The sequence below is a fragment of the Eucyclogobius newberryi genome, unplaced genomic scaffold (genome assembly GCF_026437365.1).
Source record: "Eucyclogobius newberryi isolate DKJ021-1_F unplaced genomic scaffold, fEucNew1.0.hap1 SCAF_15, whole genome shotgun sequence".
NCBI lineage: Eukaryota > Metazoa > Chordata > Actinopteri > Gobiiformes > Gobiidae > Eucyclogobius > Eucyclogobius newberryi.
Window position 1 is genome coordinate 10,411,684 of NW_027315779.1, and position 26,289 is coordinate 10,437,972.

The window sequence follows — 26,289 nt, forward strand, 5'->3', positions numbered from 1 at the left end:
TTTTATTTTATTTTCAGTCATTCTAAACCCAACTTGAGAAAAGAAACCACAAGCCCAGATTTAAAAACGATTCAAACGTAATATCGACGCGGCGGGTTTGTGGAGACGATCTCTGACAAACGATGACGCCGTTCGACATTTGAGGAGCATAAATTTCGATAATATTTGGATTTCGTAAAACGTGAAAACGCAAAGTATTGTAAGTATATATTTGTCTCAGTGCGAAAGAACGTGCCAAGATCTAAAGTCTACGTCCGCATTTGTACCAAGTCCATACAAAGAAGCTCTAAAAAAGCTCTAAACAGTGTGCTAAAATCAGACTCGGGGTCAAACGGAACAAAATGTGACCTTTTCTGAGCTGTTTTAGGTGATTTTGTATTGAAAATTACAATCTATTGTCCAAAAAAGAGCATAATTCTGGTGTCAAAATTTAGTTGAGTCTTTTAGTATCGCAAAATTAAACCGGACACAAAAATCAGAACTACAGACAGTTATGACCAACTTTTCCACAGACGAAAAGGGACTAAACCAGAACCAAACCAGGGCTAAACGACACATGGACCGAACTAGAACTAAAAAGGACACAACTGAGAGCGGCACCTCGGGGCGTTCACGACTAGCCAATTAACAATCACCGTAACCGTTCATTTTGCCACGTTTTCTACTTGAAATTACACAACGGTGCAGCCAGAGGGCGCTCATGTGCCTCATACAACCGTGACATCTCGCTCCGAGGGACACAACGTTTAGCAGAGACTCCGAAACAGCGGATTTATCTCATGGACTAATATTGTTCTTACAAGGTTTAGTTCACATGGAGATGACAGACTGGATTATTATTATTTTTACTATTGCCGTTATTATTGCACATCGTAACCACTAGATGGCGCAGGAGTCGGTGCTCTCAATACACAACAGAAGGTCCTGGGATGGGCGTGGTCGGTTAATGGACAGACTCTCGATTAAAGACGCAAATTCAAACGTGCCGGTTACGTCTCGTTTTCAGGTTGTTGTTGTTGTTTGTTTCACATTTAAAATTGACAAACGTGCGACACATCGCCAGTAGCTCAGTGGCAGAGAGCTCGCTTACGGATCCAGCAGTCGTCGGTTTGAATCCTGCTCTTGACCCGTTACTGGGCGATGAGGCGAATACTGCCGTAGTGCCCTTAGGCAAGACACTGCACCCGCTCATGTGGCTGGGTGAATGGTGCTCAGAGCTGTAGATGTGTCACCGTATCTCTTGGTGTAACTTTATGGCAGTATAAAGTAGTATTTCTTGGAGTAACTTTATGGCAGTATAAAGTAGTATTTCTTGGAGTAACTTTATGGAAGTATAAGTAGTATCTCTTGGAGTAACTTTATGGCAGTATAAGTAGCGTTTCTTGGAGTAACTTTATGGCAGTATAAGTAGTATTTCTTGGAGTAACTTTATGGCAGTATAAGTAGTATCTCTTGGAGTAACTTTATGGCAGTATAAGTAGCGTTTCTTGGAGTAACTTTATGGCAGTATAAGTAGTATCTCTTGGAGTAACTTTATGACAGTATAAGTAGTATCTCTTGGAGTAACTTTATGACAGTATAAGTAGCGTTTCTTGGAGTAACTTTGACAGTATAAGTAGTATTTCTTGGAGTAACTTTATGACAGTATAAGTACTATCTCTTGGAGTAACTTTATGGCAGTATAAGTAGTATCTCTTGGAGTAACTTTATGGCAGTATAAGTAGCGTTTCTTGGAGTAACTTTATGGCAGTATAAGTAGTATTTCTTGGAGTAACTTTATGACAGTATAAGTAGTATTTCTTGGAGTAACTTTATGGCAGTATAAGTAGTATCTCTTGGAGTAACTTTATGACAGTATAAGTAGTATTTCTTGGAGTAACTTTATGGCAGTATAAGTAGTATTTCTTGGAGTAACTTTATGACAGTATAAGTAGTATTTCTTGGAGTAACTTTATGGCAGTATAAGTAGTATCTCTTGGAGTAACTTTATGACAGTATAAGTAGCGTTTCTTGGAGTAACTTTATGACAGTATAAGTAGTATTTCTTGGAGTAACTTTATGGCAGTATAAAGTAGTATTTCTTTGAGTAACTTTATGGAAGTATAAGTAGCGTTTCTTGGAGTAATTTCTTGGACCACTACTTGGTACTTCTACTCGAGAATAAGACGTTAAAAGAAGTACCGTATTTTCCGGACTATAAGTCTTACCTTTTTTTCATCGTTTTGGCCGGGGTGCGACTTTTACTTATACTCCGGAGCAACTTATAATGTGATATTATTTGTTATTTTCACACTTGCAACCACATTTCATACTCTAGTGCGACTTATGTTTTTTTCTTCCCTATTATGCATTTTTTTGGCTGGTGCGACTTATACTCCGGAAATACGGTATATGACGGTTTGAATGGGGCCAAAACACAATTCCGAATATTATGTATATTTTCTATCATTAAAACAATTGTAACAAGTATAAAGTGATATTTCTGCACTTTTTTTGGTTCATTTTTTGGTCAATTAACGTTTTGTGCGACCTCAACGAGAAATCCACAGACAAGAGTTTACGTTTCCGCACTGAAACAGGAACGAGATGGCGAGTCGCCTTGACGGCCCAGCCCTACTTCAGTTGTATTATTTTGAAGAAACTCTTACTTGTGTACTCTTTTCGGCCGCTCTTATTCGCTGGTATTCCCGTCTGAAGTGTCAAAACTTTTACGCTCTTTTACTCCGAGACCACACAGACATCTTTCTAAAAACAGTGAACGTATCCATCACCGTGGAGACCATCACCAAGGCCAAGGTCGCATCTGCGGCGAGATATACAGTACGCCTTTCAAATATGACTTTCTACTATCGAATTTTGTACGTTCACTGTAAAGGTTTATTAGAACAAACTCCGATCCGTTTACTGCAATTGTGCGGACAGGACATCACCGTGGAGACGACCAGGGGGTGTGGCTTTTACCAAGTCGACGCCCCTCACAGCAGTGTTTTTCTGTTTAAGCACAATAACAACAATGCTAAAAATCACTAAATATTGATTGTGTGAAGCCAAATTTGATCGACAAGTAAAAAATACGACACTATTATATTTTACGATTTCACTGTTTTGATGATTAAAAACGTGCGCATTCCAGACTGCGTCCTGCGCAAGTCGCGGTTCGACTGAGAAATACCGCTGTCGAAATGTACCTCGGTTCTCGTAAAATAGATCGCAAACTCACGATGCCGATTTAACGTGGGCCGCGAATCGTGCGGAAAACCCCTGCAATTTCCAGCCCAAAATAATCGTTCAGAAGGATGCGAATGTACACGACACAAGCAAGACAACGCCACAACACCATCACCGCCACGAAAAGAAAAGTGTCGACCAGGAGCGGGACAAGGACCAAGACCAGGACCAGGACCAGGACCGGGAACAGGACCGGGACCAGTACCGGGAATAGGACCAAGAATAGGAATAGGACCAGGACCGGGAATAGGACCGGGATCAGGAATAGGACCGGGAATAGGAGTAGGACCAGGACTAGGACCGGGACCAGGACCGGGAATAGGACAGGGACCAGGAATAGGACCAGGACCGGGACCAGTACCGGGAATAGGACCAGGACCAGGAATAGGACCGGGACCTGGAATAGGACAGGGACCAGGAATAGGAATAAGACCAGGAATAGGACCAGGACCAGGACCGGGACCTCACCTGTCCCGCGGGTCGATCCAGCTCGTGCACTGGTTGATGTGGTCAATGTAATAGACTTTCCCATCGTAGTCTCGGGCTTGTTCCCAGCCTTCGGGCAGTGGCAGCTCGCTCCGTGGCATGTCCAGAGCCCGTGCCCATGTAAACACGCACACTTATTCAGCAACCATCGCTTTTCTCGGTCATCATCACCGTCAACGCGTTATTTCTGCTGCTCAACGACCGAACCCCGGCGTCGTGCTGGGTTTACGCTCGTGGGCATAATCCGAAAAATCCATAATAATCCGCAAATGCCGTAAAATCCACTGGAAGAGGCTGGATTAGTTTGGGTTGGGTTGTTTTTGGCTGTCCCGTCGTCCTCAGCGCGTTCACTTGCCAAATCCGACCAAAAAACAACAACAAACAGAACAAATAATCCAGTCGTGCGAGTCAAACGTCACGTATTAGCGCACTTGTACGCAAAAAAAACAAAAAAAAATCACGTGTAACTCAAAACTCCCGAACACAACTTTGAAAAACGCGAGCTTCGCGTGAATTATCCACGGTCCACGGAACACGAACGTTCAAAAAGTAATAAATTAAACGTTTAAAAAAACGTCAAAAGCACCGACAATGATATCCCGCGTGTTAGATCGTGCATTAGCTCGCAGCCGGTCCGGGCACGGGCTCCTCGCGCGGGGGGAATGCAAGCTCCATGTTTGCGGCGGGAGACGAACGGCAGCTGCGGCGGGCGAACGAGCACCCAACACCGGGGGATGAAACCGACGAGTCGCCGCGAGAAAACTGTGTCCGAAATGCGGGCGGAAACGGGTACAAACTCGGCTCCGGGCTCGGTAAGTTTATCCGGTGGACGTCCGCGGGGGGACGGCGCGGGGAAGTACTAGGTTCGCGGCGGTAAAGTCGGTGTTCTTCCACAGAGTGCTCAAGTCCCACTTCACACCGGCCGCCATCATCAAACCCGCATCAATAATACAGCGCCGGAAAGGCTTTCACAATAAAAGTGCGGGTGTCAGGGGAAGAGCGTGCTTTACGACTTCCGGTTTCAGCTGTACCACACCGTTACAACTTTTTTTTCTTTTCAGTTACGTGCCAAAAATCGGATCCTTTTCTGATTTCGGGAGTAATCGGATTATTGAAATGTCACGTGAACAGTTCTTTATGATAGGCTTTAATGACAGGAAGTAGAGAGCAAAATGGGGGATGAGAGAGAAGGGAGAAGAAGGTAAATTGAGTCTGGAAAAGTAAGCAAAAAAAATAAAAAATAAGCGCAAACCAGTGTAATGAAAGAGTTCAGCAGTATTGATAGAGTCATTTTAATTATTGATATTTAGGATTTGGACCGGGCAGTGTAGCGTGATGCGTAACAAGAGAGCGAAAGAGACGGAGCCCGGCATATGTGCTCTCCACTCAGCCACCAAGCCACACAAGAGAGTGCTTTTCCGGCTCGTGGTTTGAATGTTGTTGTGTTTTTCTTTAAGGCAAAGTTTGATTACGCATGATAAACGTGAGCAAGCAGGCGTATTCATTTACATGACTTTTGAATAATCTGACTACTCCGGAAATCAGATTACGCTCAGATATGTGGTGTGCTTGGAACAAAAGCTGGGGACGGACAGGTATTATTTGTACCAAAATAAATTCTTGGTCGACTAAAGACATTCCTCGTGGCTCAAAGAAAAAGCTCTCAAAATGATTACAATCTCGGACAAAAATAACTAATCTGCCCGCGGGTTTCAGAATGATGACAAATCAGGACCGTTGTCATGGCAATTAACAATTTAAAACAAAATATGATATATTTTTAATGGTGAAAAGGCCTCAAATTAGGAAACGGGACCCCATGAATATAGAGAAAACTTGACTATTCTAATTCAAACATATTTGGTCGTCACAGATGAAACTGCAAAAAGGATAAAACAGCACTAATCAACTCGTTGTAATGTTTATCGATTGTTCTTTGTTCAACCGATCACTGAAAAGGCATAAAAAAACAAGAAGAACATATTTCAAGACTTGATCATAGTTCTCTCTTGATAATGATTCGTTGATCCTTCATTTTAAGAAAACAAAACCCTAAAATATGCACCCATAGGAGAAATATTGCAAGTTTGAAGTAAGTAATAAGTGTAAATACATGTTTTAAATATTCAAACCACGAGCACAGTAATGAGGGCTTCTACAAGTATGTAAAGGACTGAAGTTTGATTCTACAGCACCCTCTGGTGGACAGTGCATGCGATTGTGTGGCAAATAGAGATAAAGTGTGAATGAATAACAGAAAAAAATAAGAAAATATCATAATTAGCTGCGTTAACACACTTATTTCAGAGAACTAAGATATTTATCCTACTCTGAGTAAGCCCCGCCCACCGGGCCAGTACACTCAACCACAAACCTCCATTTGTGTTCAAAGAGGATTCTTTTTGAACAAAGATTGCCCATTTAAATCCTACTGCTCAGAATCGTCTCCTCACTGTCTTTGATAGAGTGATTAGCAGACCTGGGCAAACTACGGCCCGCGGGCCACATACAGCCCGTTTGTCTTTATAATTCGGCCCGCCAAACATGTAAAGTAATATTTTAAATATATATATATATATATATATATATATATATATATATATATATATATTCCCCCCTTAGGCCAGACCTGGGCATGTGTGGCACCAGGGGCAAGATATGGCCCTCGGCATGTTTTAATCCGGCCCCTAGAAAGATTTTAGTTTATTTTTTTTTGACTGTCTGTAACATCTGTCTGCACTTGTATCCTTAATAAAGATGAAATTAAATTAATTAAATAACAGATTAAATAGCCTATATTTGACAGAAAAGTGATATTGTATTTGATATTTTAATATAAAATAATAACAAAAAATATAATATGGCCCTCTTAGGAAAATAATTGCCCACCTCTGGATTAGAGGCTTTAAAATGAAGCTGCACGGCGCTCTGTGGTCCTGAACTCCAGTGTCTTCTGTGCTGATAAAGCCTCTTGTGCAGTGGCTGTTTAGTCTCACTATGTGGCGCTCTTTACACTTTCTTCACTGCATTGGACAGAATAAACTGCATTGCTCTGTTTCTGTGTTGCATCTTGTCTTCAGGATGAACCAGTTTGTGTTTTAAAGTGCTGCCTTGGGTCCTGGGGCGGGATCAGCTCAGGCCAGTCAGATGTTAATCAGGAACTCCTCAGTAATGAGGAGCTGCAGCAGCTAACAAAAGGATTTATATGGTGTATTACAGGACTGTTAGGGGAACAAAGAAGATCAGTTTCTGGGAAAAGATGAAACAGTGCAAACACTGCCCGGTGGGCGGAGCTAACCCAAAGTATGATGAATATCTCAGACGAGATCCACAGATTGAGAATTAATTTAGCAAGTCGAAACATCATTTTTTTATTTTGTGTCCAAATAAAAACAACAGAATTTTTCTATACAATATATTATTATTTGTTGTACATCAATAACATGAAATTATTGACAAAAAAAAATATTTGTTTGCTTAAAAAATCTCTTAAAGGTGGTATGGACGATTTTTTCCAGCAATTTTTTATCATATTTCCTCGTGGCGTGGATAAATCATTTGTCCTGCCACGTATCAATCATAAAACGCACCTACCGCTCACCTGCAGCCGCGTCAGGCTTGTCCTCACGTTTCCGCGTGCCTAAGCGCATGGATCTATCATAATATAGTTCCCTCAGTGTACGAGGCAAAATGAAGACTGAGAAAGACAGTTCGAGCTGACGCAGAAGTGGACAGAAATCTACGGGAGACGAGCGATGCGATGCGCTCCGTTGCGCTAATAAACAAACACACGTGTGTGTTGTATCGGTCCACACGAGGGAGGGCGCATGCGCACTTCCGCCTGCGTTCTCAAATCGCCGAAAAATCGTCCATACCGCCTTTAATAAACGGTTGTAAAGACAAAATATGAAAGAAAAGCTTATTTAAGATGCTTCTTATAACACTTATTTAAGATGATTATTATTTCATGAGTGGAAACTGAGCAAAGTCAAACAGCTAATAATTCAACTGTGGTGAAATGTGTTCAGGTTTAACCATTATTACTGTGTTCAGGTTTAATTGGTATTACTGTGTTCATGTTTCACCTTTATTACTGTGTTCAGGTTTAATTGGTATTACTGTGTTCATGTTTCACCTTTATTACTGTGTTCAGGTTTAATCGTTATTACTGTGTTCAGGTTTAATCGTTATTACTGTGTTCAGGTTTAATCGTTATTACTGTGTTCAGGTTTAATCGTTATTACTGTGTTCAGGTTTAATCGTTATTACTGTGTTCAGGTTTTATTGTTATTACTGTGTTCAGGTTTAATTGTTGTTACTGTGTTCAGGTTTACTTGTTATTACTGTGTTCAGGTTTAATCGTTATTACTGTTGTTCAGGTTTAATCGTTATTACTGTGTTCAGGTTTAATCGTTATTACTGTGTTCAGGTTTAATCGTTATTACTGTGTTCAGGTTTAATCGTTATTACTGTGTTCAAGTTTTATTGTTATTACTGTGTTCAGGTTTAATTGTTGTTACTGTGTTCAGGTTTACTTGTTATTACTGTGTTCAGGTTTAATCGTTATTACTGTTGTTCAGGTTTAATCGTTATTACTGTGTTCAAGTTTTATTGTTGTTACTGTGTTCAGGTTTACTTGTTATTACTGTGTTCATGTTTAATTGTTATTACTGTGTTCATGTTTAATTGTTATTACTGTGTTCATGTTTAATTGTTATTACTGTGTTCATGTTTAATTGTTATTACTGTGTTCAGGTTTAATTGTTATTACTGTGTTCATGTTTAATTGTTATTACTGTGTTCATGTTTAATTGTTATTACTGTGTTCATGTTTAATTGTTATTACTGTGTTCAGGTTTAATTGTTATTACTGTGTTCATGTTTAATTGTTATTACTGTGTTCATGTTTAATTGTTATTACTGTGTTCATGTTTAATTGTTATTACTGTTGTTCATGTTTAATTGTTATTACTGTGTTCATGTTTAATTGTTATTACTGTGTTCATGTTTAATTGTTATTACTGTGTTCATGTTTAATTGTTATTACTGTGTTCAGGTTTAATTGTTATTACTGTGTTCATGTTTAATTGTTATTACTGTGTTCATGTTTAATTGTTATTACTGTGTTCAGGTTTAATTGTTATTACTGTGTTCATGTTTAATTGTTATTACTGTGTTATAACACACTCCGCCCCCTTTCTCTCCATTGGCTTCTCCTGAAACAAAAACAAGCCGCGTTCTCGCGCTCAGTCTTTATCTGGTCCAAACGTGCTCCACACCCGGCCTCCCTTCATCCTTCAGCCCGGTCCCGGTTCCGGTCCCGGTCCCGGTTCCATTCCCGGTCCCGGTCCCGGTCCGGAGATGGTCCTGCTGAGGCACGTTCACGTCGCGCTCTCCGCCGCGGTGGCCGCTCTCGGATCTGCCTTGTTCATTGCCTTGAATTATTTCTACCGACGGCGCGTGTCGTGGGCTCCGCGGCGGGACTACTGCAGCATCAGCGAGGTGAGCCGCACCGGGGAGCACCGGGGGACACCGGGGACACTGGGGAGCACCGAGGGACACTGGAGAGCATCGCGGTGTCCCGCGGAGCACCGGGGGACACTGGGGAGCACCGCGGGACCGGGGCGGGCTCCAGGTGCGGGGGAGATTCAGGAGAAACACGAGCATAAATGAGCGTGACGGAGGAACAGCCGCGGAGGCTAAACTATCACGTAATAACAGTGTAATAACAATGATAATAACAAGGAAGGAGCTTATCACACTGAAGAACACAACTAACCATGAGCACGCGGGTTATAACTGACCAAACCAGTTTAGCTCCAGGACTAAGAAAGTATTATGAAACTATTACTCAGAGAGCCTGGTTTAGTCCTGGTTTGGACCAGGTTTAGTCCTGGTTTAGACACAAACATCTTCTTGTGGCATAATTAAAGCTTTAAATGACTTTATTAAACTCCTGATGATCACATCGAGTTTAGACTCTTATCACATGGCATGAAATGATCGTGTTGTAGATCACGGATAAATGTTACATGTTAAGAATGATGGTCAAACCAGGACTAAACCAGGAAGGACTAAACCAGGGCTAAACCAGGTCTAAACCGGACTAAACCAGGTCTAAACCGGACTAAACAACATTTCCGTCTCACATTCAATAAAAACCTTGTGTTCTGAAGTCAATAAAGAGACATTTTTATGCAAAATAACAAAAAAACACTGAATCACAAATCGAGTTCGCTTCAGGTTTTGGTTGCCATGACGCCCGTAGCATCTTTGCATCGTTGTTCCATTGGAGCGTTTCTTGATCTGAGTCGTGTGATTCCAGGAGGACGAGGAGCGTGCCAGTCACCAGGTCCTCGTGCTCGGTTTGGAGGGCGCCGGAAAGAGCAGCGTTCTGCAGCATCTCTCAGGGGCCCGACCCAAACCCGGGCCGGGGGCGGGGTCTGCCAGGCCGACCAGACCCACCCGAGGGTTCAGCTTCATCAGCCTCAGGGCCCCGCGCTGCCAGCTCCACTTCCTCGAGAGTAAGACTGCTTTTATTCTGAAGGGTTTGAGTCAGGGAGTATGACTGCTTTTATTCTGAAGGGTTTGAGTCGAGAGTATTCATAAACCGTATTCTGTACATTTCAGCTCAATAAAAACATAAAGTCAGGTTTTTAAAGTCAAAAGGAGGATTAGAAACAGTGTTGACGTTGATGCTTAACACGCGCGGGTGTTTGTGTTCAGTCCACGCTTCTCAAACTGTGGTTCTCTTCCTTTGTCCGTCCCGGTCCGAGTCCAGACCGGGTTTTCATCCGGACATTCGGGTTCTGAACAACAGAGAGATCGATAAGAATGTTCAGCTCTCGAGAGGCTGAAACGTCTCAATGTCGCGACATCGTTCCTGAAGTTCGTCCGTCGGTTGGATTTTGGTTCTGCACCTTTGGCTCCGCCCCAAACCACAATGCCGCGCTGTGATTGGTCCGGCCGCTGCCCCGCTGGAGGTTTACGCTGTACTGTATTTAAAAACAGAACGTTCCGCGAGGGCAAAAGTGAAAGGTGTGTTTGAGTTTGAGGGGCCCAAATGTAAACACCATAGATCTATTTAACAGTCCAAACTCCAGCAAACGTTTCACATCCATAATTATATACTTACAGTAATAAAGCTTTTCTTAAATATGTAGCAGTGGAAAATATGAACATTTCCACCTCCAAATGTCACGATGATGATTAAAACCTCGTCAATATTGATCAGTTATAATAATGAAACCTTCTGAAGCTGAACGTATTTCAGTTTTTCACAGTTTGTACCTGGTATTAGTGTTCCGGGTCTGGAATCATCCCGTTTCTCTCCCGTATGGTTTTGAATCATCCCGAAATGTCCGTAATTGTCTCGTATCGTCCAGAATTGGTCCCGTATGGTCTTGAATCATCCCGAAACGTCCCGGATAGTCCAGAATCGCACCTGGAAAAGGTTGACCGAGTGAGATTTTAATCTGAGCTTCATTTGAACACAATCTGACCAGGAAGAACTGAAGATACTGTTTAAATATCTAGCTATTTTCGATTATGAGATTGAAAAAAAGACATGATTTTGCTTCTAAAACTGTTACAATTTTTGGTTCTTGATTATATTGGGACCTGAATAATCCCGATTATTGATGAACCCGATCACCGTGACGTCCCGAATCCTGGGACTGTCCTGTGACTTGGGAAAACTGGACTGAAGTTCACAATGTACAGCTGAAAAACCTTTAAAACTACGTGTACTCGGGCCTCAGAACTCCTGCCGTGGACACAATAAATGGATACCTACGGAAAAAAGTCCATCGCAAAGAAATGGACGACGCAAACATCACAGACGATTGAGGACTGGACAGACATTTGGACTTGGACAATTTTCTGCAGAAAAACTCAAATATGAACAAAATGTATTAAAAACTGGATCTTTTGGAGACATTTTAAGCATCAACACTAATTTTAAAGCCAAACGATTAAAACAGTTGTGGAATTTTATGAACCGAAACCTAAATGATGGAGATAAATTGACCAAAAACAGTAAAAGTTGTGACTAAACGGCGAAGGCTGTGTTCGCTTTGTGGAGTTTGAATCCACTCAAGGACAGTTTGTTTACTTCCTGAACACGATCGACCAATGAAAAACACTGCGACCTTCAAACGCTGTCTCAAGGCTCTCGCGGCGCATTTGGTTTGTGAAAATTTGCAACAAACTGCTACTGCTACTACTACTACTACGTCTCTCAGGTTTATCGTTTATTCGGTTTAAGGATTTAGACCACAACTTTTATCTGTAAATCTATTTGTTGTGCCTCAAACAGATTGCATATGCTTCTTAAGACATTGTGCATTTAACTTGGTTTTAATCATTTAAAAGTGTCTCATGTGCATCTGTGCCTTGTCCCCAGCAGCTCCTCGTCCTCCTAAAACAGACACATCTCCTCTCTGTTTTTACAGTAAAAATGAGACGTCCAAACGGTTTGTTTTACTAAAAGTTGGCGTTTTTTTTCTCGAGGCGCGACACGTGTAAATTACGAGATTCTTCTTTTTTAATTAAAAAAAAAAACACTAACATATTACCAGTGGCGGGCCGTGGGTCTGGGGCTTGGGCCTTCAATGAGGTCATACACAGTCCCACCCGAATAAATCCACCTCTTATTACCATCATTATGATGCCATGGCTCTAGACGTTTAAACAGGCGTTGCTTTACCTTGTCTGCGCTCGTTCTTCGCGCGTTCTCCGTGCCCTGCCGTTGTCCGCTCGTTCTCGCCGTGTTTTCCGCGCGTGGTCCGTGCCGCGCGCATTGTCCGTGCCTCGCCCGCGTGTTGTCAACGAGTTTTCAACGCGCCGCCTGTAACAGGCTTTGCAGCGTCGGCGTCGGACGACTTCTTCTTACAATGTCTAACTTTTCTTGAAAAGGTTGTCTTGAGAAAGGCATTATAATTATATCCTCGACCAAATCGATATATTGTCCTCCTTCCGCCCATTGTGGGTTGAAAAAACAGCTTAGTAGTACACGGATTAATGTGTCTGTCAAATTCAGTTTCCTCATTCAGAGTTTCTGAGGTTTCGCATAGCCCCGCCCATAAGACCTGCTTCTCAATATTGGTGATCCAATCAAAAGACGTGCACGTGATGCACCTGCAGCTGCTCCCAAGCAACAGCTGCAGACGTACAAGAGCCAACTCTGAAGCTGATTGGTTGACACATAATTTTCATTTCCATTCACTTTTAGCTACAAACACCAGCTCTGTTGAGTCTGAAGGCCTCGGCAGATTTTAGATCCCTGGCAACACATGATGGCTGAATATGATTGGATAAAAGATCTAACATAAAGACCAGCCTCCAAATCTGAACCTGGGGCAGAAGCAGTGCAACAAGAGGAAAAGTCATGAAATGAAGAGTAAAACGCTTACTCTGGGGAATAATTTAATAAATATTTGAGGGAAAATATAAATAGGTTTAATTGTTATTCAAATTATTATATTCTGATTATGTTTAGGCTAGCAGAGAAGGCCTTGCTGGTCCTGACAGCCCACCACTGCATATTACACAGAATACAACATGACAAATAAGAACACGCACGGACATCAACGAAACATAGAAAGAAACTAAATCACGGCACATTTAGATAAAAGTCCCATTTGGTCCAAAGTCTGCTCCCATCTCAGTCCAGCCCTTGATCGTCGGTGATGTTGTGTCGTCCATTTCTTTGTGTTTCCCGCCTCCAAAAGTACGTTCCAAGAGTATCCATGTATCGTGTCCGTGGCAGGAGTTCTGAGGCCCGAGTTTATAGTTCCAATGTTCAGAGCGATGGAACCGCGAACTTCGGGGTCCCAGAACATGTTGCAGTCACATGTCACTCACATCTTCTTCCTCAGTCGGTGGCGGCGAGGACCTGCGCGAGTACTGGAGCGAGTACCTCAGGAGGACCCACGTTCTGGTCTTCGTTGTGGACTCGTCAGACCGGGCCAGGCTTTCCGAGGCCAACTCCGAGCTGCACCGCCTCCTGAGGGCGGGGCCACAGGTGCCGGTCGTCGTGCTCGCAAACAAACAGGTAAAAACCATCGAGGAGCTTGGCCATAAGTATTCACAGCGTTTGTCGCGTCGCTCCAAAGCTGCAGAGTACGAGAGAACAGAGTATGTACGGGAGAACAGAGTACAGAGTACGGGAGAACAGAGTACATACGGGAGAACAGAGTACGGGAGAACAGAGTACGGGAGAACAGAGTACGGGAGAACAGAGTGGGGAGAACAGAGTACGGGAGAACAGAGTACATACGGGAGAACAGAGTACGGGAGAACAGAGTACGTACGGGAGAACAGAGTGGGGAGAACAGAGTACGTACGGGAGAACAGAGTACATACGGGAGAACAGAGTACGGGAGAACAGAGTACGGGAGAACAGAGTACGGGAGAACAGAGTGGGGAGAACAGAGTACGGGAGAACAGAGTACATACGGGAGAACAGAGTACGGGAGAACAGAGTACGTACGGGAGAACAGAGTACGTACGGGAGAACAGAGTACGTACGGGAGAACAAAGTGGGGAGAACAAAGTACGGGAGAACAAAGTACAGAAGAACCTCAGTGAAAGACACGTTTTTACACATAACGTTATCGGGAAACAGAAACAAAAAAAAAGATGCGCATTTCTGTCGATATTGCAAATAAATAATGAAATGGACTTGGTTCTGAGCTGCACTCGTTTAGAGACTCGTATCCGCGGTGACGCCCGGCGGGTTTGATCTACCCACAATGCACCTGCCCGGCCGCTATGGTTTCACACTCACTCCCTCGGACTGAGTCACGGCAGAAGGTCGCGTGACGTTTGCGTGTGGGACGTTTCAGTCGTGCTTCGTGCTCTACCCACAATGCACCGGTGGTAAAGCCTTTCTGTACGTTCCGCAATATCATCTAAACGCTCGATCCTTAAACGTTTATCATTTAAAATCAATTTAAAACCATAGAATTGATCCTCTTTCTGTAAAGTCATGTGGCTCTATGAATAAGCTTTTCACGGTCTTAAAGCGCCCCCTACAGGTCGGATGACTCACCTAAAATGCAGCCAAGATAATTTAGAATTTTGTTCAGTTACAAAATGTAATAACAAAATTACATTTTTTAAGGTTTATAATTTCACTTCCTGTTTGGAATTGATGACATCACCCAAGGAAAACCCATCTAATGTCACTTTATTGTGTTAAAAAAGTTGTTTCTTTGTGTAAATTTGCATAGACTGTCATTTCTACAGATTTTTCAGAGTTTTCTCCACAAATACCTGCTCAATTAGTGTAAAACTATTATTTATATGTACAACAGGTATAAACACACCAAATAAAGGCAAATTAGAAAAATTGTAATGTAATGTCCTAAACCTTACGGGCCGCTAAGATGCGCTTTATAACTTACCTGGAGGAAAGCTTCGTGGACCTCCAGGACGTCAAGAAGTCGATGTAAAAGAGGTCGGCAGAGGGGACGTTGATGTCTAACAATCTTACAATTAAAATGCCTTCATCACTCATGGCACGTGCCCTGATGAAGCCGGCAGCTGAGACATGTTTAAATGTAGATTGACTTTTACTTCCACGTTACCTGAGAAACGAACAGGTTCTACTCTTCACCTCATCGTTCACGTCAAACGCAGATCAAACTCAGCGAGAATGTTGCGTTTTCCTGATAATGCGATGTCCCAACTTGTAATGATTCTGATTCCCATTTCCCGCCCGTGCCGCAGGACAAGGCCGGCGCTGCGACCACCTCGGAGCTCCAGGAGGCGCTCTCGCTCGGCTCAGTGACGAAAGAACGTCAACTCTTCCTGTTGGCGGCGCAGTTCAAGTCCGATCCTGCTCCGGGAACCAATCCTGATCCGGGAAGCTCCATGCCAGGACTCGAGACCCTCCAGGATCTGCTGCTGCAACTGGCCTGACATAAGGTCCCGACCGTGGGTCCCGACTGTGGATGGGTCCCAACGGAGATGTAACCAACTGTGGAAAGGGCAACGGTCATGGACGACCTCCTAAGGACGGGACGGGGCCAATTTAGAGTCCCCGAAATGACCGGGAGTTGCATTGTATTACAGGTTTAGTCCTGGTTTAGTCCTGTTCTGGTCTTGGTTTAGTCCTGTTCTGGTCTTGGTTTAGTCCTGTTCTGGTCTCGGTTTAGTCCTGTTCTGGTCTCGGTTTAGTCCTGGTTTGAATCTGTTGTAGTCCTTTGTAAAGTCCTGATCTATTCCAGGTTTATTTTGTTTTTTAGTTCTGGTTTTGTTCAAATTATTTCCACCCTAAATGTATTGAAAATACATTTTCAGAACCATGTATAAACTCAGGGCTCCTGCCATGGACAGTAAATCCAGGTTTAGTCCTGGTTTGCGTGTGGACGCAGCTCTGTTTGAAATGACACGTGTGAATAATTTATTTTTAAATTGTGATTTAAAATGTTTCTGCCAAACGTCTGTACATAAAATAATATTTTTTTACACTCGTCGTTTGTGCATTTTGTAAAAGTGCCGTTGTGTTTTCTATTGTTGAATGTCAAATTAAATTTGAGATCCAAACAGCATTTCAGGACAAAAGTGTTTATTTTTAATGAGACTTTAAAAGTTAAAATGCACCTGCTCGTAACATGGCGTTCCCTCTGCTGCCAGTAGATGGAGCTCTGGCAGGATTATGTTCTAAAAGGTGAAAAGGCCAAAGGAACAAGAGCAGGTTAAAGGCGCAATGGACGATTTTTCGGCGATTTGAGAACGCAGACGGAAGTGCGCATGCGCCCTCCCCCGTGTGGACTGATACAACACACACGTGCGTTTGTTTATTAGCGCAACGGAGCGCATTGCATCTCTCGTCTCCCGTAGATTTCCGTCTCTTATGACACAGCCCGAACAGTCTTTCTCCGTCCTAAGTTTGTCCTGTACACTGAGGGAACTATATTCTGATAGATCAATGCGCTTAGGCAGAAACGTGCTGCTCTCAGGGGACGAGCCGCACGCGGCTGCAGGTGAGCGGTAGGTGCATTTTATGATTGATACATGGCAGAACTAATTGGCAGTCCACACCTCGAGGAAATAAGACTCAGATTTGGGCCAAAAATATCGTCCATTCAACCTTTAAAAGGACAATCATGCTGAATGTGTCCTTTAAATATCAGACCCTCCACTCGAAAAGTTACACAGTGCACCTTTAATTTAACTTGTACTTAAAAGTAAAACTACAAGGAAAAGTAGAAATCAGAGAGGCTGTTTTCTCTTTTGTTTATACACATTTAATTGTGAATTTTGTTCGATTATTTTGATTATTGAGGAGACTTGTGTTTAATTCATTTTTAACCACTGTTTTCTGTAACTGTCGCCACTATTTCAGATTGTACAATATATTTAACCAGCTCAGTGTATTTTACACTAAAACAAACTAAAAACAACAAAAGCCGTACTTACAAAACGACTCGTGCAGCCTCTACCCTCCGGGATGTTCCGCAGCGTGGCTTTAAACTCGTTTGCGTTACGTTTAATCAGTCTCAGATCTGCATTTGCACGTTTAGCATTTATTAGCACACATTCCACATATTCGACAAACATATTTCCGTTTCAAAAGCACATTTACACTTTGGTTCTCTACAGACTCTTCTTTATGTTGAAGGCGACGCACTGGGTCACTGTTCTGCGCCGCTGCCGCTTCGCTCGGAACGTTCCGGAGTAATGGCGCCAAACCGGTCTGACTGGCATTTGTGGGTTTTTTGAAAAATCGCTGAGATCTGACCAGTTTTTTTGGACCAGATGGCGTTAAAACTATGACCAAAACACCTCGAAACGGGCTCTAAAGGGAGCAACCGGCGTACCAAGTGTCTCTCGTGCCCTTTGACCTCCCGGGCACCGGGGGTCACTGTTCCATGGGCTCGGCGGCTTTGGACAGCGAGCTCACGAAGGCGCTGAAGTGGTCGCCGTGGCAGCGCTTGTACTCGTTGATCTTCCTCTTGATCTGTTTGGGAGTGTCCTGGTAGTAGTTCTTCTCGTCGCGCGCCATCGCCTGGACGACGAGAAACAAACAAACATTTTCAAGTTCATTTTGAGTCAGTTCTTCTGTTTTCCCTGCACCTCCTGCCGGTTTTGGCTGGTTGTGTTCTATTGTTCGCTGAACCGTTTCCTTGCGGAGGCGCCAACGATCCGCTTGGCATTTGACGGTTGCCACGGTGTGATGACGCCGCTGTAAACAGAAAGTTGATGGTAGTTCTGCTTTTTCTCGACTTCGCTCTCCTTTCGAACCAAAGCTTCTCGCCGTTTAAATTATTTACTTACAAACGCCTCACGAGGGCAGAGAATCGGCTAGACATTCACCAGAAACAAGGGCTCGTTTCAGTTCAATCTTAAGACATAATAAAACGATCAAAGGGTCAAAGGTCGGCCTTTTTGTCAGCGGGAGGTGAGTATTAGTAGTCGACAGGTCAGTGATTATCGTTTTGCTTTAATGTTATTTCTAGATACATTTTTTAATACATTTTCCATCAAATTAAGTTGAAATACAGCGACTGAGGTTTCAAGATGGAAGAACATCTGAAATGATCATTGTTTATTGACATTTTTATTGAATAACGCCACCGTCTTTGTCATAAACCAGTGTAATAAACCCAAACTACGGCCCGCGGGCCACATCCGGCCCGTTGGGCCTTTCAATCTGACCCACCAAGCTTGTCCAAGTTATATTAAAATATATGAATAATAATAATTTAATTTTGCCGTAGGCTTTATTTGACAGTAGATGGAATGAGAAAGAAAGGAAGGGGAGAAAGGAGGACATGCAGCAAATGTCGGAGTAGGGATTCAAACTCTCGATAGTGCAGCTGGCAGTTCATTTTAACATTCGCCTGTAATGCCCACATTTCCCCAAGAGATGGCACCGTTCCCTCTAAGCTGCGCGCCTGAGCAATTGAGCACTGCTCGCACTTAGTGCGCGCACAAGAAAATCTATGGCGTGCAGAAAATAAAATTCACCACAAACGGCCACCGGGGCCAATCAAGCAGGAAGCGCTTTGTGTGTTTGACACACAGTAGAAGACTCTAGTGGACAGTAGAAGCACTGTCCAGGGGACACATCGTGTTCTCTACATTTTTAGTTTCAAAACGCTGTGTGTTTTATTACAATCAGAATCATATTCACTGAGAAATTTGTCTTATTAGTCCCGCAGCGCAGAGCGGACCGCGGCCCGAAGCGCAGCGCGGGGTGCGGGCATGTTCAATAGACAACTGGCGTTGCTATTATGTAAATGAAACTTTCTTGGCCAGACCTGACTCACGAGTCAAAAGACACATGTGCATCATTATCTGGACCATATTTCTGTGTAAATATCTCATGTCACAACGTAACACTCATTTTAGGATACTGCTGCGCTCGCATGTTCGGGTGCCGCGGAGCACCGCGGAGCACCGCGGAGCGCCGCGGTGTTGTTAACTCGCACTGCCTGCTGCGCTCGGCACCGCACGGGCACCGAGCGGTCTAGCGGGCACCGAGCACCGCAATACGCTGCTCCTAAGTGGCGGAGTGTGATCATATTGGCTTTTTATATCGAGGGCCTCAAACCTGAGCCCAGCGAGAACACTGCATGTACTCATTTGCTAAGGTGCCAGACTGTAGCGCCCTCTAGTGCTTCTCATGCGCTCGTACCTTGTAGTCGTCCTTGTGCTCTCGCATCATGTGCTGGACGTACTCGATGAGGTCCGACGAGAGCGTCTTGGTGTCTTTCTCAGGCAGATTGGCCTCTTCCTCCAACTCTGAGCGACACACACGAGATTATGAACGTCATCACACAATGATCACTGCAACACAACGGTCTGGGCGTGTATGTCAGCCAAATAAAAGGTGCAAAAATGGCGGCCGGAAAGAACGTTTACGAATTCGGCTTTGACTCTTCTTCGTCGCCGTTTAAACGTTCTTTCCGCACGCGAGGCTACGGAGCGGACACTTACGGCTGAGCACATAGGGTTTGGTGACCATGGCGACCGGAGCCTTCCTCGCGGACTGTTTGCCGACGAGCTGGAAGTGAAACAGACAAAACGGGTCAAACAGGGCAAGAGTCGTTCCATTGGAGGAACGAGGACGTGACAACAAACGAAACATCATGGCGTCAAAGTCTCACAAGAACCGCGGGCGCTCACAATATACGGAATTACACTGCTCTTTGCTTAAACGCATCGCTTTGTTGCAAAGGCTCAAAAAACGACAGACGCCGTTATTTAGCACCTTTTATATCTTACTTCTTTGGAATCTCGTGCTGTGCGATTTGGACATTGTTTCATTCACTCATTTTCAACTTTTTAAACACTTTTCCTCTCAGAGCTTGAAAAGTGTCTGATGCATGTATCCATGGACCTACGCCCGACGTCAAACTTTAGGATGAATATTTACCACAGAACCACGTAATAACGAGAGGAACCCGTCATTATGACGCATTTTAAACTGTTCATAAAGGTAATAATCACAAACACAATCTCGAAGTATAGTCTAGTTCTGAGTTTTACTGTTGTTTTTCTCCAACAAACTGTTAATCAGATCAATGGTCATCACTCCAGTGCCATCTTCTGGAACAAGAGTGCAATAACATGGCCTCGGTCACGGCAACAAAATATGATCAAAAAGCTAAACCGTATTTATGATTTTTCATGTCTGACGTGAACTGAGTGTTTTGAAGTTTTAAGATTTTTAAGTGTCTGGGGAGAAGGAAGTCTGGGAGTCCCTGCTCAGACTGCTGCCCCTGCGACCCGGCCCCGGATAAAGCGGCAGAAAATGGATGGATGGACATTTATTAGGTATTATTTTGCTTTAGTTCATTTAAGTAATATCAAAAAGCCACATTTATTCATTTTTAATTTGTTTTAGTCAATGAAATTAATATCAACAAGCAGACTCTTATGGGGGAGTGTCGAGTGTAAATGAAGGCGTGGTTCTAACCCTCTGCTTCTGAATGGGCAGACTCTTATGGGTGCGTGTCAAGTGTAAACGAGGGCGTGGTTCTTACCCTCTGTTTCTGAATGGGCAGACTCTTGTTAGGGTCAAAGGCCAAACCCATCTCCTGAAGATTCCTCGCCATCGACTTGTTTTTGTCCCACGCGTTTCGAATCTCATCACTGCGAGAGACGGGATAAAAGTAGAAAAATTATTACAAATATTATTGATTTAATTGACCAAATTGGCATGACATTTAAAACAAGACTGAAAATTTTAAAAAGATACACAAGTGAATCTTGACTAAAACTAGATATTATGTAAAATCAGAAGAACTTCAGTCTCAAATATGTCGCTTTAAGAGTATATGTGGGACAAACCGACCAGGCCAGAGACGAAAGTTTATGTTGAACATGGCGCGATTTCACTAGAAAAACTGGGATTAACCTCAGAAAAATCACGAAATATGACTAATCCAAGTGATTTTGTGAAAGTAAAAGCCTCAGGCACAGTCTGGTTCAAACACATTTAACACTGTATTTAGTTTGATTTATTATGGGCTTATAAACACACAAACACATTTTTACAAATACAAGTCACAAAATCGTGATTTAGATGCTATTCTAGACAAATACTTGCATACATGTTGAGCCCACAATTGTATTTCATTGTTAAAAAATCATATGTTGTATGAGACTGGAGAAATACAATTTTAGTGGCAATTTTTTACTTACGCTCTACAAAAATTACAATTTGTGGCATTGGATGTCATTCATTTGTGGCTAAATTAAAACCAAAATTCGTATTTGAAAGCTTTGGTTGCAAAAACCTAAAAACCAGGATCGTGCCTTCAACTAAAATGCTCAAATACTGTACAATAAAAAAAAATTATGTCAAATCCAACAGTAAATGTATTTAAACTGGCCTCTGACGTCAGTCACATGCGTCGGACGCGTTTAACTTTCATATTTAGTGATTTTCCGAGGTTAAAATCCCAGTTTGTCCAGTGAACTCACATCATGTTCCACTTCGATTAAGACTGTATTTGTTTACAGACTTTTAAAGGTTTGTGAAATCGTGTTTCTCTGCTGTAAAGTGCGACATGCTAACACTGCTAACGCTAAAGACTGACTTCTCAATCCTCGGGTTGTATTTCTTCAGAGCCTTCTTTTTCAGCTTCTTCCTGTTTTTGCTGTAGTCGAACGTCTTCCTCCGCTGCGACTGTTTGGTTTTGGGCATTTTGCTTTCTTTCTTTTGTCAAAAACACGCACTGGAAACACTCGAAATTGCTTCAGTCCGATGTTTTCGCAGAGAAACCAGCAGCATGCGGGGAAAACAGGAAGTGAACAGGAAGCACGTGCTGGGGGACGGCCTTCCGCTGCTTCCGCTCCCAACACTGCCCCCTGCTGTCCTGCCTTTCCCGAGATCGTGTTTGGTAAATCCACACGATCAAAGAAAAGGGAATAAAATACACTTTTGTGGTTATAAACAAAGTAATGACCATCATAACACTCTGACTGAAAGTGTTTATTAAAATTGGAACTTTATATAATGCATTACTAATCGAGACTCTACTAAATATATTAAAAATACATGGGAAATGGAAGGTAGTCTTGTTTTGACAGATGAAGAGTGGGAAAGTGTGTTCACCTCATTGGAGAACCACAAAATCACATGTTTGCAGGGGATTCTGTTGGAAAAATGTGTCACGTTTCTTCTTAACGCTGTGTCAGAGGGGAGGAGCCTATTGTAAGCGTTCTTATTGGAAGAGGAAACCAACATTATTATTATAGCCTTTATTTAAACAGGGAGGGCCCTTTACAAGAGCGCCCTGTCAATACAAACATTTATACAATTACAAATTAAACAAACACACGCAGCTTATACAGACGCCGATGAAACATGGAATAAAATAATCAATTGATAAAACACATTCATAAAAACATGTGAAGCAACACAGAAGATATAAATCATTTAATTTTTCATTCCATAAGTCAGGAGCAAAGTTCCATAACTCTGTGTTGATTCTGTGACTCTAAAGTGAAAATGTCCTGAGACCTTAATCTGTGAATCTGAAGCATGTTCAATAAAAGGTAAAACTACATGCAAACTTCACATAGACCCAGGACCTGCTGCTGTGAAGTGATGGTGCTAACCGTGCTACCGCTAACCGCGCTACCGCTTACCGTGCTGGGGTACCGGGGAACATAGGTACCGGGGAACAGAGGTACCAGGGAACATAGGTACCGGGGAACATAGGTACCGGGGAAAATAGGTACTGCGGATGTTTCGGGGAACTTAGGTACCGGGGAAATGGGTACCGGGGAACATGGGTACCGGGGAACATAGGTGCCGGGGAATATAGTTACCGGGGAACATAGGTACCGGGAAATATAGGTACTGGGAAACATGGGTACCGGGAAATATAGTTACCGGGGAACATAGGTACCGGGGAACATAGGTGCCGGGGAATATAGTTACTGGGGAACATATGTAGATGTGCACCCCTCTGAAACCCACACACGCAGGAGACACGGCAAAGAAATCGAACCGTGGACTTGCACACCGTTGCCATGGCGAGAGTGGCAACCAATAACACCGCTGCCGCCGCAATGGAGACAACAGCAACACCACATCTGACCAATCGTGGCTCCATCCCGTTTGACCGGCTTTTAACCCGTCAGGAGAGCAAACATTCTCCATCTCCCAGCGCGCCTCCATTAGCGTCGATTAGCTGTTTATTTCTGTGCGCTGCGTATTTATAATGGCACGAGACAGGAAGCTAATCGGGATGGGAATCAATACACGGCCCGCGTTCGGAGGGGCCGCGCCCCAGACTCCAAACTAACTGGGTTTAATGCATTTTAATGCCGCTCCCATTGATCCCAGCTGCAAAAGTCACTACGGCTGTGATAGTTCTGATGTGGACCTGGTTTGTGCCCAGTTTAGTCCTGTTGTGGACCTGGTTTGTGCCCAGTTTAGTCCTGATGTGGACCTGGTTTGAGCCCAGTTTAGTCCTGGTTTGGGCCCAGTTTAGTCCTGATGTGGATCTGGTTTGTGCCCAGTTTAGTCCTGGTTTGGGCCCAGTTTAGTCCTAATGTGGACCTGGTTTGAGCCCAGTTTAGTCCTGATGTGGACCTGGTTTGGGACCAGTTTAGCCCTGATATGGACCTGGTTTGGGCCCAGTTTAGTCCTAATGTGGACCTGGTTTGAGCCCAGTTTAGTCCTGATATGGACCTGGTTTGAGCCCAGTTTAGTCCTGATGTGGACCTGGTTTGGGCCCAGTTTAGTCCTAATGTGGACCTGGTTTGAGCCCAGTTTAGTCCTGATGTGGACCTGGTTTGAGCCCAGTTTAGTCCTGATGTGGACCTGGTTTGGGCCCAGTTTAGTCCTGATGTGGACCTGGTTTGAGCCCAGTTTAGTCCTGATGTGGACCTGGTTTGAGCCCAGTTTAGTCCTGGTTTGGGCCCAGGTTAGTCCTAATGTGGACCTGGTTTGAGCCCAGTTTAGTCCTGATGTGGACCTGGTTTGGGACCAGTTTAGTCCTGATGTGGACCTGGTTTGAGCCCAGTTTAGTCCTGATGTGGACCTGGTTTGGGACCAGTTTAGTCCTGATGTGGACCTGGTTTGGGACCAGTTTAGTCCTGATGTGGACCTGATTTGGGCCCAGTTTAGTCCTGGTTTGTGCCCAGTTTAGTCCTGATGTGGACCTGATTTGGGCCCAGTTTAGTCCTGGTTTGTGCCCAGTTTAGTCCTGATGTGGACCTGGTTTGAGCCCAGTTTAGTTCTGATGTGGACCTGGTTTGGGACCTGGTTTAGTCCTGGTTTGTGCCCAGTTTAGTCCTGATGTGGACCTGGTTTGAGCCCAGTTTAGTTCTGATGTGGACCTGGTTTGGGACCTGGTTTAGTCCTGGTTTGTGCCCAGTTTAGTCCTGATATGGACCTGGTTTGGGTGAAATAGACTTTGGGATCGCACACAATTGAATTGATTAATTTTCTCTCCTTATGTTTCTGAGTCTGTGTGTTGAGGAAAATAATTGTTGCGAGGTGAGTTGAAGTGTCCTTTATCTCCCCCTGACAAACCAGCTAGCTCGGCACACTCTGAGCAACTCAGATCAAGTAACTTCAGTGAGTGGTTCTGATTTGAAAATATAGATATTGGCAAATATTGAACAGCAACACAAATAAATGGTAATAAATAATGCCGTTTACCTCTTTTTTACCTATGTTTTTTGGTCTGTTTTTAGGGAGAGGGACTCAAACCGGCCACCTTCTGGTCAGAGGATGAGCATGGCTTTCTGAACAGATCTTTCACAGCCATTCTGTCAAATACTGTGAATGTAAATGATTGTGGATAAAACAGAACAACACAAACCGTGTCTGTGTTATTACCATGTGATGCGTTTAATAGTGAAGAGCACGCGTCACAGAGGGGGAGGAGCTGAATGTCACAGAAGGGGAGGAGCTGAATCTGCAGCGCTGCTCTCTCAGGGCCGCACTGAGACGCCCGCACACAGGGGCCCTTCTCTTTATCATCTGTTTATATGAACAAGACCAAACAACACTGAACACGTGGAATCATTGGTTATTTAATAAGTATAAGTTATGAATTTGTAGATGCAAAGTGAAGTCAAACCGCACCAGTTACACCTTCAGATGTTTCTAAGAAAGACTACTACCATCATTTAGTCTATTTTTATGGTGATTCAGGCCTATGGAAGTCAATTACTTTTATTTTATTTCATACAGTGACCAAACTGACATCAATAATGTCATCGAAACAGCTAAAACAGCTAAAGTCCCAAGTCAAGTGTCAAGTGTCAAGTTAAGGTCCAAGTCCAAGTCATGTGTCAAGTCCCAAGTCCCAAAAGTCAAGTGTCACATCCTAGTCCAAGTCCAAGTCAAGTGTCAAGTGTCAAGTGTCAAGTGTCAAGTCAAGTCCAAGTGTCAAGTCGAGTCCAGAGTCACTGGCCTTCAGGTCCAAGTCGAGTCCAGAGTCACTGGCCTTCAGGTCTAAGTCCAGTCCAGAGTCACTGGCCTTCAAGTCCAAGTCCAGTCCAGAGTCACTGGCCTTCAGGTCCAAGTCGAGTCCAGAGTCACTGGCCTTCAGGTCCAAGTCGGTCCAAGTCGAGTCCAGAGTCACTGGCCTTCAGGTCTAAGTCCAGTCCAGAGTCACTGGCCTTCAGGTCTAAGTCCAGTCCAGAGTCACTGGCCTTCAAGTCCAGTCCAGAGTCACTGGCCTTCAGGTCTAAGTCCAGTCCAGAGTCACTGGCCTTCAAGTCCAGTCCAGAGTCACTGGCCTTCAGGTCTAAGTCCAGTCCAGAGTCACTGGCCTTCAAGTCCAGTCCAGAGTCACTGGCCTTCAGGTCCAAGTCCAGTCCAGAGTCACTGGCCTTCAAGTCCAGTCCAGAGTCACTGGCCTTCAGGTCAAAGTCGAGTCCAGAGTCACTGGCCTTCAAGTCCAGTCCAGAGTCACTGGCCTTCAAGTCCAGTCCAGAGTCACTGGCCTTCAGGTCTAAGTCCAGTCCAGAGTCACTGGCCTTCAGGTCTAAGTCGAGTCCAGAGTCACTGGCCTTCTGGTCAGACAGGGCCACCTGAGTGCGGGCATCTCCGTGCAGCCCTGAGTACAGCTCTGGTTCTGCAGGTTC

The 26,289-nt window shown here is 43.8% G+C and overlaps 3 protein-coding genes across 3 annotated transcripts in view; 1 reads left to right on the plus strand and 2 right to left on the minus strand.

The window, feature by feature from the left end:
* Nucleotides 1–4,056, minus strand: part of wwc1 (WW and C2 domain containing 1) — a 62,644-nt gene extending 58,588 nt beyond the window's left edge. Inside the window, exon 1 of the mRNA XM_072445998.1 lies at nt 3,697–4,056. Within this exon, the coding sequence (XP_072302099.1) occupies nt 3,697–3,815 (119 nt within the window). The 5' untranslated portion in view covers nt 3,816–4,056. The remainder of the gene's footprint in view (nt 1–3,696) is intronic.
* A 4,997-nt stretch (nt 4,057–9,053) lies between these two features.
* Nucleotides 9,054–15,729, plus strand: arl10 (ADP-ribosylation factor-like 10). The gene is made up of 4 exons (XM_072446001.1): nt 9,054–9,216; nt 10,040–10,238; nt 13,593–13,768; nt 15,448–15,729. The coding sequence occupies exons 1-4, from the start codon at nt 9,076–9,078 to the stop codon at nt 15,637–15,639; spliced, it is 708 nt and encodes a 235-aa protein (XP_072302102.1). The 5' UTR covers nt 9,054–9,075; the 3' UTR covers nt 15,640–15,729.
* Nucleotides 15,730–16,958: 1,229 nt separating this feature from the next.
* nop16 (NOP16 nucleolar protein homolog (yeast)) lies at nt 16,959–21,995 on the minus strand. The gene is made up of 5 exons (XM_072445539.1): nt 21,774–21,995; nt 20,715–20,823; nt 19,666–19,732; nt 19,364–19,470; nt 16,959–17,731 (listed from the first exon to the last, which is right to left on the minus strand). Exons 1-5 carry the CDS (start codon nt 21,878–21,880, stop codon nt 17,585–17,587), a joined length of 537 nt encoding a protein of 178 aa, XP_072301640.1. The 5' UTR covers nt 21,881–21,995; the 3' UTR covers nt 16,959–17,584.
* Nucleotides 21,996–26,289: the final 4,294 nt, after the last annotated feature.

What these genes read in the sequence shown, in the direction of transcription:
- nop16 (XM_072445539.1), bottom strand. Translation starts at nt 21,880, where the DNA reads ATGCCCAAAACCAAACAGTCGCAGCGGAGGAAGACGTTCGACTACAGC. An exon ending in CAAACCCTATGTGCTCAGCC is followed by an intron (nt 19,471 to 19,665) that starts GTAAGTGTCCGC and finishes TGTGTCGCTCAG; the next exon opens with AGTTGGAGGAAGAGGCCAAT. An exon ending in AGCACAAGGACGACTACAAG is followed by an intron (nt 17,732 to 19,363) that starts GTACGAGCGCAT and finishes CTCGTCGTCCAG; the next exon opens with GCGATGGCGCGCGACGAGAA.
- arl10 (XM_072446001.1), top strand. Translation starts at nt 9,076, where the DNA reads ATGGTCCTGCTGAGGCACGTTCACGTCGCGCTCTCCGCCGCGGTGGCC. An exon ending in ACTACTGCAGCATCAGCGAG is followed by an intron (nt 9,217 to 10,039) that starts GTGAGCCGCACC and finishes GTGTGATTCCAG; the next exon opens with GAGGACGAGGAGCGTGCCAG. An exon ending in TCGTGCTCGCAAACAAACAG is followed by an intron (nt 13,769 to 15,447) that starts GTAAAAACCATC and finishes CCCGTGCCGCAG; the next exon opens with GACAAGGCCGGCGCTGCGAC.